A 12,479-nucleotide genomic window follows, 5' to 3' on the forward strand; every position below is an offset into this window, starting at 1 on the left:
GCAGCCCCGGCCGAGCCACCCCAGCCACCCGGGGATGTGCTGGGGCAGGGGCACAAATAGCTTCCAAAAATATTTATTCCCCCCCCCCCCCCCCCCCCCGAAAAACAATCAGATGGCCTTTTGAGAGATCTGTGTTGAGTGTTTGATTAAAAGAACAGTAGTAAAAAAAAAAAGTAACTGAAGCATTTTTAATGGTGCTTAATAGCAGTTAGTTAGATGTGGAGGTGACAAAGAATTTGGGGAGAAAAGGAAGTGGCAAACATTTGCCAAGAAAGCGAAGCCCTTTGCCTCATGCTACTTCTCATGGCATAACTGCTGTCAGGCCGGGGATTACATGCAGGGTTTCCCTCTTCCCCACCTGCATGTGAAAAGTCCCACCCACATAACTTTCCCCCCCTCAGCCCGTGCTGTCCCCTCTCCCAGAACCCGAGCATTCCTCCTGCGGAGCAGCTCTCAGCTGCCTTTGGGCAGATCGGCCACCCCTGGAGGAATCTCACCACAAAGACAACGCCAGAAGGGCCTCTGGGCCCAAGCAGCAGTGGGTGAGAGCCAGCACAGGCTCCCCCAAGCCACAGGTGCGGGGAAACATCCCAGACCAGCAAAAAACCACCATGCAATACCCTTTTCCCAGGTGCACAGAAATCCCATACTCCCCCGTCAAGAGGAGCAGCTTCACAGACTTGGTGGAAGAGCTTGCACCCCACTGCGTCAGCATGGTTGGTTTTGTGATGCAAAGACTGGGGGAGGAACCAGAGAAACCAAAAGCTTTACCTTACCCAGCTGCTGCAGAAAGCAAAACACCCTGGAAAGACAATTCATCTTCTGAAAGTGAGAGACTCAGAAATAGCCACAGTCAGAAGGTGCTCAGTTTTATTTCTGTATAGAGCAAAGGCGAAGCTCGCTCTCTGCAAGGCTTTGTAGCCAGATGGGAAGTACTGCCTGCACGGCCTCTCAAGCCAGCCCACACCAAGCTCGTCTGTGCTTTTTTCCCCTTCCCCCAGCTTTCCTTCTTACCTTATCTGTAAGTGGCAAAAGCCACCCAACTCAGTAGTCAATTGCTTGAAATGCAACACCTTCAGGGCGTCACTAACACCTGGTCTTTGTGGTCAAAGCCAGGTCAAATCCTGAAACCAGCCCTGGCTGGCATTTACACCAGAGTTGTTCCCTTTCTGCAAAGGGGCACGTTTCCTGCCAGTGCTTTTTATTGCAGTGACAACAGGAACAACTAGTTTGAGGTGAAGAAGGGTCTAACTTTCACTTGATCCCAGTATTAGAAAAGAGCCTGACCCCTGCTACTGCAACACTTCTCCTAGCATCCATAACACCCCAGTACCCAGGCAGAGAGAAAGCATTGATCCCTGATCAAGCCAAGTGGGGGGGAAGGACTGAGACCGACCTGAAATAAATGCAGAAAAACCTGAAAAGGCTGTTCTGGCACTGCAAGCAGGGAAGAGTGGCTCAGGAACACAGTGGTTAGTGGAGAAACTTCAGAGCACAGAGACAAGGGCCTGGCTCCTCTCCTCCTTCCCAGGATTTGTGTTGGCAGGAAGGCAGCAGGACCAGGCAGCTCTTTCCCATTTCAGGCAGCAGCATCCACTGCAGACGTGTGCTCCTCTTTGCCAATGGCCTCTTACAGGAAGCTGGTCCCGTGTCCAAATCGCCTCCCCGGCCCCATGGGTGTTTAAATAAGACAACTGCAAGATACACAGCCAACATTTTGTTCCAACTTTATTTTAACAATCAGATAAAAACAGAACCATAGTTTTAAAAGAGTCATTACATGGCAATTATAAAGTGCATTTTCCACTTGAATGTTGTGTACAAAAATATCTTTTAAAAACAAACATGCAAAACACCCCACAAGGCACTTCCAGGCGTAGAGTGAGGAGAGCAACCCCTCACTTTATGTTCACATTGGCAATGGAAAAAGGGAAAAGGGGAAAGGCCACAAGTAGTATTTTTAAACCATTATTGGTCAATTAGTCAGTTCCCAGCCTAGCTTTTACTTATGGCATTGCTCTTGTAGCTTATCTTCCACATTCCTCCCTAAGCACACCCCATTCACAGCCTGAAAACAAACAGGCCCATAAGGAGATACCACCATCCACAGCACCCCAGACATACATGCCTTGTTTCGGCCCACAAACAGCTCTCCATAGGCATGACAGCATGCCAGGAGAACATGACTTTTCTACAGTCAGTGTCTTACAGCATTTACACCATACACTAAATCAAAAAAAAAAAAAAACAAAACAAAAAAACAGAACAGTGTCACTCAGACTTGCTTTAAGTTTAAAACCAGGTTCAAGCCAAGCTAGGCAACAGTCCCTTCAAGAGAGACCAGATGCAGGTTATAAGGGCTGACTCGGGAAGCTGCTTGAACAGAGGAACCAAGCCTGATGAGCTCTGGGCCAGCAAGTAGATTTACCACCTGGACTAAGTGATCAAGCACAGTGCTGACATGCATTGATGTTGGGTCTTGAAAAAGCAGCAACTGAAGGCTAGCTGTTCTTCCTGCAAGCTCTTCTTGTCCCTTTCAGCATCCAGCAGTGATCATAGTATCCCTTCTAGGTTAGGGTAAAACAGCTTGTAAGTATTTTACACAGTAGTCTCCAGAATTAAAAGCTAGGTTTAAAAAGTTAAGTAGTCTAGCCCATTGCTTCTCTCCAGCCCATCCATAGGCTATTATAGGCACCCAAAATATTATATAAAGCTTATGCACTAGAAAAAGAAAGATTCCCTTGACCTCCATTTCTACAAACTATTCGGCACTCTCCCTTTGAGCTGAGAGATTAAGTTATTCTGCTCAACTAGCAGGCAAGCAGCTTTGTGAGGCTGTTTGGCACTGCGCAAGCTGGCCACCTCCCCTCAGCGCAGGCCCAGGAGACAAGCCACCTCTTTGAAGATGGGGATGGCTCACATCAATGATTTGTTTCACATCCAGGGGTGGTGTCAGGGTAACTCCACCTCTCACGCTCCTCACAGCTAGTTCTTTGCACAGGTGGGGTGAGCTGCTTCTTATGGACACAGAGATGCAAAGTTTGGGCATTTACAGGCTGAAACAGCAGCTACAGCTACAACAGCGAGGGAAGGCCAGCTGCCAAGCAGTCCATGGCACGGAGTAACAAACCGTTGGGAGATCTTTATTTAAAAGCAACGTCATTCCCAAAGCCTGTTTATCCCAAAGCATTGCTGGGACTGCATGTACCACCCCTTTCTCAGTCAAGGCACTTCCACCACAGTAGGTATACAACAGTCACCTTCTTGTAACACAAGACAGCAAAGGGTAGCTGCATGGCCCGCTTGCATTTGGCTCCTGTAACACCTGAGCACAGCCTCCTGCACAGGACTCAGGGCCCCAGCTAGACAAAACCCTGTTTTACAGTCCACAGGAGGAAGAACTGCATTTTCAGGGCCCAGCATGGCCAACAGCTGACTTCAGATGTCCATCAGGGGGAAAAAAGCATCATTGATCACTTGTGATTAAAGAAACAGGAAAGTTTTGAAGAAGGCAGTCAAGCCTTTCAACCCACAGCTGTGTTACAAGCACCACACAGCTACAGCTAATCTCTATTTTTGGTAACACCAAGGGTATAATGAGAGTTTTTCAAGATCAGCTGATAGAACAACTGGTGACTAAGCATATCAGATCCTCTCCCACGGGCACATATGTCTCCTAATATGGCAGGCTGCAGGGCCACATTTCCTGTCATCACAGTTGCATTTTCATTTCCAAAACACCCTTTCTGCCTCCAGTAGGAAGGACCTCACACTACAAGGATGTGTGCAAGGAGAGGACTCCATTCCCCTCAAGCCAACCACTCCATTTCCCGACAGGCACGGGCCAGCTCTGCAAGGAAAACCCTGCAGCTGAAGTACAGCCCACTAAAAATTAATACTAGAACATATTTTGAAAAAGCCTTTTAACACTAGGCAAGCAATACAAACCAGCCACCACTACATAGCTTGGACAGACTATATAAGCACTGTAGTGTTTCCCTGGAGACTAGCAGCTTTATAGAAGAGGAAGGAGTAGCAGCACTGAAGAGACACACGAGCAACAGCTCCTGGTCCTTTGAGCATCCGGAGAGCCAGGTATCTGAGCTGAGGAAGAGGAAGGCAGCCCTTTACACCAGAGATGCTTCCCTGACTATAAGCCCACTGCCAGCAGAGCACATCTGGTTTTGCTGGGAGGCTTATGCAGAGCTACACGGAGCTGTACTTCTTCCACCTTTCCGTACGCCTCGCGTTCAGACCAGCTCCCAGGCCTGCGGACACGCCAGCAACAGTTAGTCAATCAGGACTTTGTCCTTGGGTCAATAGTAAGGCCCTAGCTTCTCGTAGCCCGAATAGCTGGGCCACTCAGGAAAGAGGCCATAAGAGCACCGAGGGCTCCCAAACTGGTCAAAGGCACTGCCGAAGTCAGGGCTCCGTGGGGGGCGGATGGCTTCCTGGGCAGACTTCAGTTCTGACCGTATGATCCTGTAATTTGTGCCCCTGTTGCTGTCCCAGTACACCTTCCCATTGCACTCAAAGGAGATGGCAAACTCTACTCGTTCATGGGATTGAATTCCCTCGGGCAAGCTGATGTCAAAGGAAAACGTGTCCTGATCTGACCCTCCGTACGTATCCTTGACATACTGGCATGGGTGATCTACAAAGTTTTTCCAGGTGTCAAACGTCATCCTGATCTTCACAGTCTTTTCAAAAGCGAGGTTCTTCACCTTCACTGTTCCCACAACAGATCGCTCCTTTAGCGTACAGTTCTCAAGGCAGACACAGTCTGCCTGGAGGCGGTTTCTGAAGTCCAGGTAGTCCACAGAGGGCTGAACAAAATCCAGGACAAAGCTGTCCCTCTCCACTGTTGTCAGGCCCACAATGTTGTCTATCAGCTCGGTGATGTTGAAAGGAATGTCTAGTGGATCATCAAACTCCGAGAACACCTTCACCATCGTCAGAGCGAAGCCTCTGCTATCTGCAAACGACACCCTCTTCTTCACTTTGTTGTGTGCGAAGGAGTTTGCTGCCTCTTCTGGTCCATTCAGCGCAGTCTTGCTACTCAGCTGGATGCAGGGCCGCAATGGCTTGCTTGGCTTCGGAGCGATTTTGCAGGCACACTTCTCTCTCCGCAAGGGTGAAGAGCATAGGTATAGCTGCATTGCTACGTCCACAGCCATTGCTTGTTTGTGAGGAAAATACTCTAATACTCTGGAAGATGAGAAGAAGGGTCAGTTGATGTTAGAAAAGCATTTTACTATGACTTTTGCCAGAGAAATGCCACACCACTTCCCCCCAGCCCTCCCAAAGAAATTTGCTTCCATCAACCCCACAAGTCCCTCAAGCTTAAAGGCAGGTACTTCCATGGTGTGATTTACAGACACAGCGAGAAATGTGCTACAGCAAAGGTGGCAGGACCAGAGCCTGTTGTGCCCTTGAACAAGATCTCTTCCAATTGCTAGAGGGACAGTCACCATCTGAAGACACACGCAGGCACTGCCCTACTAGGCTAGCAATAGCAGGCTCCAGAGCATTTCTGACCCAAAGCAAACCCATGGCTCAGTCCTGCTGATGTCCACAAAATCCAGAGATTATCAAATTCCAATGCTACATAAAGCAGTACTCCTGCACTCTCCTCCCACCCAGGAGAGTCTTTCCACAGGGCATCGGATGCTTTTTTAGGAGCAGGAACTCAGTTTGTCACAAGTTGCTGTACGCAACTGACCTCACCTTTCATAAAACCCCAAATGTCTGGTATTTTTAGAGGCTAAAATGCACTTGTTTGGTTGAGCTACATACTTTGCTCATCACTGTCTCCCACAACAGCTCCATCTGAAAGGCCTGCAAGTGGTATTGTAAGGATAGCAACAGTCTGACACAGCAGCAAGGCAGAGACTTAGCCAACATTGCTCCACCCCTACAGAGGAGCCATTTTCTTCCTCTACTGCACTCCAAAACAGATGTCAGCTCAGATGGCCCAGCAGATTTTACCTCCAGCGCAGAGTTTGCACCTCAAGCCTCCACAGCACTTGCACTGAGCTCCTGGCAGACACCCGTATAGCCGCAGGGCTCTGCCAAACACAACTCACCTACTCAAGGTTGACCAAGCCTCTGGAAACAAGTCCTTCTCCCAGAAGGCACAGGCCATGTGCCCCTCCACCACAGCCTCTCCTCCTCTAGCATCCATCCCTTTCCTCCAGGGATGTAGCACCGTCCCTCTCCATGCACCCGCTCCAGGGCAGCTCCCACCTGGCACCTTGCCAGCTGTAGCCCTGGAGTTGCCTCTGCAGCCAGGCAGCTCCCAGAACATCATACCTATTGCTCCTGCCCTTACACTGAGGTTAGGCTGGATGCTTTTGGCAGACCCTTTTGGCCTGGCTCTGGATAAACTGCTGGACAGATTTGTCGCACGCATCCCCCTTAAGTCAACTGCGTTGCCTCTGACCTTAAACACAGAGCATTCCCTTAATAAAAATCCCCTGTTTGGCTGCAGGCCAGGCTCCAAAACTGCTCCCACCGTGCAGAGCAAGACAAGCCAGCAGCGGTAGCAGCGGCCACATGACGCAGCAGAGCTCCAGCTGCCAAAGCCACACACAGCCAGCTCTAGTACTTGATTGCTGCCCTCATGCCAAGAAAAAGCAAGAGCTATGCTCTCCAATTCAGTGCTTTAACTCCCCACCCTGCAACACCAACAGAGCAGCTCTGAGCAGGCTTTCACAGCATCCATTCAGCAAGCGCATCTGTTTATTCAGAGCAGAGCACATGTGCCAAGGCTTGCTTACCAACACACCCACCAGCTAACTCCTTCTGCCTCGCCTCCTTCAGCCTCCTTTCAGCTCAAGGGCAGCAGTACAAGACAGACAACAGATCCACCTGTCTGCTAGCACCATTCTGCTCATCTCTACCTAGTTTTGCCAAGTTTTTATTCACACACACTTTATATAGGTCATTTCCTCCTTTAAATTAATGCAGCCTCCAATGCTTGCCTCTTACTTGGGCCAGTTTCACCTGCATTGCATCTTTTCCCAGGTAAATTTATTCAGCTGTATTCCCATAACTGCTGAGAAGTCAGGTTTCTTAGTAAGCCTTGGTTATTCACAATTTTTAGAATGAAGAGGCATGAAATATCTAGCCTGATTTGCATTACTTGGAGCTTTTTTCCAAGCCAAGAACTATAATAAGAGCTTTTCATACCTACTACTAGGCTGAGGTCCACAAACTGTCTTTTTCAGTTCATTTGATACCCAGACATCTCCTTCTGCACTTGATGCCCAACTCACAGCCAACAAAGGAAGGTTTCCCTTTTGGGGCTAGTGTTGGCTATCTTAAACTTATGCTTTGAAGGTGGGAGCAGGGAAATCGTTTTGAGAGCCCACACAGGAAAGGGAGCTCTAGGAAGCAAACGGTGCAGGGCAGGCAGCCCTACACAGGTACCGGGGCTGGTTCCCATCCCCCTCCTCTCAAAAAGGGAGGCAGGCTAGATTCTGCCTCTGGACATCTTCCCACAGCTTCACCCTCTCCAGAAGAGGATGTCACAGCTCACTCTTCCCTCCTCTATTTCTAGGAAGGAGAAGCAAGTCAGAGCTAAGGAATTATTTATAATCATTAAGGTTGGAAAAGACCCTTAAGATCATCAAGTCTAACCATTAACCTACCACTGCCAGGTCCACCACTAAACCATGTCCTTAAGCACCACATCTACCCTTCTTTTAAATACCTCCAGGGACGTGGACTCAACCACTTCCCTGGGCAGCCTGGTCCAATGCCTGACTGCCCTTTCGGTGAAGAGGAAATTTACACCTACGTTTATCAAAACCCTTCAACTGCCCGCATTCTGCTTCCAGCGCCGTTAGCGAACAGGTCACCCTCTCGCAGAGGGCTCGATCTGCAGCAGCTGCTCAGCCAGAGGTCTGCAGACGTGAGCCACTGCTGGAGGGAGCAGCGCTCGGGTTTTCTCCCCCTTCCCCTCTCCGATTCAGGAGCGGCCGAGCCGTCCCGAGGGCACAGCCCAGCTCCCGCAGGCACCCACCCCAGCTGCGGGCCATACGCTACCGCTGCTGCAGCCCAGCCCTCCGGCAAACAAACGCAGCGCTGCAAACCCGAGCCAAGACGGGACGCCCGGCCCCACCGGGGCTCCGGGACGCCCCGGCGAGCCCGGGGGAGGCAACAGGACAGAGCCCAGCGGAGGGGCGGCTCACCCGGGGAACGAGAGGAGCCAAGCCTGGAGGATCCCGTCCCCCCGCCCCGCTAGCGGCACCGCGCCGGGGAGCACCCGAGGGGGCTGCGACCCCGCACCGGGGAGCACGGCAGGCACCCGAGGACGCCACACGGCAGCAGGGCAGGACGCGCCCGCCGGCGGAGGAGGAGGAGGAGGAGGAGGAGGAGGAGATGAGGATGAGGACCCTGGCGGGACCCTACCTGGTGCAGTGCATGAGGTCGCCCCCGGCACCCCCGCTCGCCGCCGCCCGGGCAACCCCGGACCCGGCGCCTTAAGGCCGCCCGCCGGCCCCGCCCCGCCCAGCCCGGCCCGCGCCGCAGCCAATGAACGCGCTTCGAACGCGGCGGGGGGCCAATAGGCGGCCGGGCGCCCGGCACGCGAAGGGGCGGGGCCGCAGCGGGGGGAGCCGCCGGCTCGGGCAGCGGCGGCGGAGCTGGCGGGCGGCGCGCGGCGCTTCCCGGGGCCTCCGGGGCGAGGGCGCCCGCTCCGTCGTGGAGGGGTCTCGCTAAGCCGGCCCCTCCGCCTTTCCCCGAGCCGGGCTGGCTCCTTTTGGCCGAAGGTACCCGCTCCGTGTCGGGCCTTGGATGCCCCCAGTCCCTCTCTGTCCTGCGGCGACACACGGCTCCTGTGCCGCCGTGCCGTCCTTGCCCGTCCAGGAGGGCTGAACGGGGCTTTGTCAACAACCACAAACAAGCAGATAAGGGCTAAACCTAGAGGAACTGTGTTCTTGGGGCAGGAAAGCCTTTTTGGGGCACTGACCGTCTCGGCTGGGCTGGCCCAGGGCATCCGGGTGCTCACGGACGGGCGGGGGGGCGGCTTACTCACACATCCACCGCTTGTGGCCGCGGTGTCGCCTGGCACTGGCTAGACATCTCCAGAGGGTACTCCAGAGTCCTCTTGCCAGACAGTATTTATGGTGTGGAGTGGAAAATACGACTTTCTCACAGAGGTGACTTACGGTAGGAAAAAACACCTGCGGGGCCCAGCTGGCACAGAGACCCGTCCCACAGGAGTCGCCATCGGGGCACACGCGCAGAGCTGGGATGGCGTTAATGACACCCTGAAAACATCTGTCGGGCGAGCCGGTGCTCTGGCTTAGACCCCTGCTGCTTCGCGGGGCCGGCTGGGCCAAGGGTCTTCCCGGCTGCCCTCCTGCTGCCGGGTCCCGTCTCTGCTCCCGGGGCTGCTCCTGGGCCCGCTTCGGCACAGAGCCCGGTGTCCCCGCCGATGCCAAGGTGCATGCGGCGCTGGCCGCTCTGGCAGGGAAGTGGCTTTGGGGACAAATGCCGCCTCCGTGGGCGAGCAGCGGAGGCTGTAAAGCCAGCTGCGTGGGGATGGTGCATCTACCTTCTCCCCATGGCAGTGGTGGGGATAATAGTATTTGCCTCTTTTTGTGCCACATCTGGTCTCTAACTGCACAGCTGTGAGCAATGCTGCTTTCTCTCACCTCCCTTACAGAGCATAAAAGCAGGACTGAAGTGTCAACATTTGTTTTCAATTAACTTGTGGAAACAAACACAGCTATTGTTAAAGCCAGACGCTTCCTGCTGGAAGCTGCCATTTCATAAACTTAGTACTCGTGAGGCAAAAGGGTTTTGTTGAGGCAAAAACCCCACATTATTTCTTATTTAAAAAACCCTTTTCAGATAAAGGCAGCAATAAGATTCAAAGTTGGGGAGAGAGAGATGAAAGATGTATTTGCTGCAGGAGTCTTGCAGACTTACAGCAATATTTTATGTGCCGAGGGTATGGTGGGATTTCAGTACATGCTACTTAGTGACAGGGTTTACAGCAGGGATGAGGGGAACCATGTTCAGATTTGCCCGGGAGCAACAGACAGAGGCCCAATAAGGTGGCCACGGCCCATGGGCCCTCTCCACTGCTGCCTCCCCTTCTCCAGGCAGGGCCACCACAGCTGGGCTCAGCATCGCTGATCTTGGGACAGCAGAGAGATTCAGGTGGAAGCGGTGAGTTTAATGGGATGAGCCCAAAACCCAGGAAGCCCCAACCTGACTTACACTTGTTGTTCCGCTCTGCCACAGGTTTCTTCTGCGCGTTGCTGGCTGCTCAGCACCGTGGAGGTGCCGAGGGAGGTGTTGGTTAGCCTCTGAGCTGTATAGGTTTTGGCCAGCCGGCCCCCAGCGCTAGGGAAGGAATGCATGTGTGGTGGCTTAAGGCGTGTTTCTGACCCACGATACAAACCCCGTTTGCCATAAGCAGGGCAGGGTGTTTCACAACTGCTGCTTGGTGTTTGCCCCCAAAGCAAAGGTAGGTGGAAGTCAGGGCAGGGCGTTGTGGCGGGCTGTGGACACAGGCTGTTATCTTTGGGGAGCTGAGATAGTAGCTAAATTTAGCTCTGTGCTAGGCCCTTGCACAGTGGTCTTTGTGATTTCCCCACAGCTTTCCACCCCTCCCACCTTGCTGAGGGATGAGGAAGGGCTTGCTCCCTGCCATGGGGAAGAGGGCTCCAGGGGTGTTTCTCCCTGGGGGAGCGTTGCAGAACTGGTCCCATCCACACTGGACATCTCTGGAAGGAGGGTCCCACTCTCCCATCAGGTCTCACCTGGGGTTTGTTCCTGGTTCGGCTGGAGGATTTACCCCAGGGCCCCCTGGGACAGGACATGGTGGCTCCTGCACCCCTGGGGTGCAGCCTCACTGGCTTGCTGCAGGCGGTGAGGCAGAGCTTCTCTGTCCCCTCTGTGGGGCAGCCTTCCTTTCCCCACCATGGTCCCTCAATAGCCACCTTTACCAGCAGGCTTGAGTAGGTCCTTGGGGACCCTTCCTGGTCCTGCCACCTGCTCTGCTGCCCTGCTAGAGGCACGGGTGGATGGAGCATCTTCTCCTCCCTGTCGGGAACCCACAGGCTGCTGCGATGGCTCTGCCTCCCAGCAGCCGGCTGCCGGGCAGCCCCGGTGGGGAAGGGGAGCGGGACCAGGGGTGTTGTGCAACATGTCCACACTGCAGCAGGCTGCGGGGCCAAGGCTCAAGGGCGAGTGTTGTAAACTGGTGGAGTGGCTGATGTAACAGCACTGCCCAGGGAGCTGCGCCGGGCCTGCTGCCATGGGGCACCCTATCCCACACCTCCTGCCCTCTCCCAAATCAGCAGCCCCCTCCTGCTACCTTGTTCACCCCACCACCCCAGCTGCCATCCCCCATCGCTGCCGATGGGCACGGGGGCTCCAGCCCCCTGCATCTCCACACCCAACTGCGGCCCCAGCCTGGCCAGGAGCGCCTGGCGGTGCGGTTGCGGGGAGGTCTCCATCCCTGGCTGCTGGAAGTCCTCGGGGCGGCAGTGAAGGTGCCACACTCCTTGTGCTCACTGCAGCAGCCCGTGGAGGCAGACGGTGCCTGCCGTGGGGGTGCGGCCGATGCTGTTGCAACATTCGCGCTTGCCAGCAATTTCCAAATCGACAGTGCTGAGAAACCGCTGCTGCCTTTGAGCCAGGCTGCGATGCTTGCACCAAGCAGAAAAGGGTTTTTGTTAAAGTCCACCTGCCTGTGACAAGGCTATGAGGATAACTGTGAAGTAATTTTAATCAGATGTTGCCTCATATCAAAATGCAAAGGGAGAAACTCATTTTGGAGTAATTTTTGTCACAGAGGGCATGTGGTCAGTGAGGAAAGCCTGACTGAAACAGAAGAGGCTATTTTGGGCAGCACTGGGGCACGGCGGGTGAGGCAGCCAGGCCAGTGCAGTGCCCCAGGAGCGGTGGCAGTTGGCAGCATGACGTGCCATCCTCCAGAAAGGATGTATCTGTGGCTGAGCTGGGTGTCTGTCTGGCTGTCAGTCCTCCCTCATCCCTTCTCGATGTACCAGTGGGTTTCAGCCACACTTGACAGGGGGGTGGGAAGCTTACAGACCCCTTTTAAGTTTTGGGAGAATCAACAGCTGGTGGGGAGAGACCCAGTGAGTATCCTTGCTGAGCAAAAGTGGAGTGGGGCTTGGCTGTGGTGGCCCGCTGGCCACTTGGTGTCTGCACCAGCTGGCCAGCCAGCACTGACAGCCCCTTGGCCAGCTATAGCACATGTCATGGGGCTGGTCTTGGGGCGGTGGTGGAGAAAGCTGGGATAATGAAAGAGGGAGAGGGACAGCATGACAGAAATCTGTAGGAAACAAGGCTTCTCTCACTCTATGGTTCACCAGTCAACTTGGTCTTAGCTGCAACCATGTGCTGAGGTCTGACATGTGTCGCTTGGGAGATCCTTGGGGTCCCACGCCCCTGTTCAGCCCCTGTAGGGTCACAGCACACACAGCTCCACCAAA

At 53.8% G+C, this 12,479-nt stretch overlaps 1 protein-coding gene across 1 annotated transcript; it reads right to left on the minus strand.

The window, feature by feature from the left end:
- Positions 1-1,764: 1,764 nt before the first annotated feature.
- On the minus strand, positions 1,765-8,459 carry PPP1R3B (protein phosphatase 1 regulatory subunit 3B). Its single transcript, XM_082314782.1, has 2 exons — positions 8,416-8,459; positions 1,765-5,208 (listed from the first exon to the last, which is right to left on the minus strand). Exons 1-2 carry the CDS (start codon positions 8,427-8,429, stop codon positions 4,317-4,319), a joined length of 906 nt encoding a protein of 301 aa, XP_082170908.1. The 5' UTR covers positions 8,430-8,459; the 3' UTR covers positions 1,765-4,316.
- Between the last annotated feature and the right edge of the window lie 4,020 nt (positions 8,460-12,479).

The sequence above is a fragment of the Platalea leucorodia genome (genome assembly GCF_965183815.1).
Source record: "Platalea leucorodia genome assembly, chromosome: 6".
Lineage (NCBI taxonomy): Eukaryota > Metazoa > Chordata > Aves > Pelecaniformes > Threskiornithidae > Platalea > Platalea leucorodia.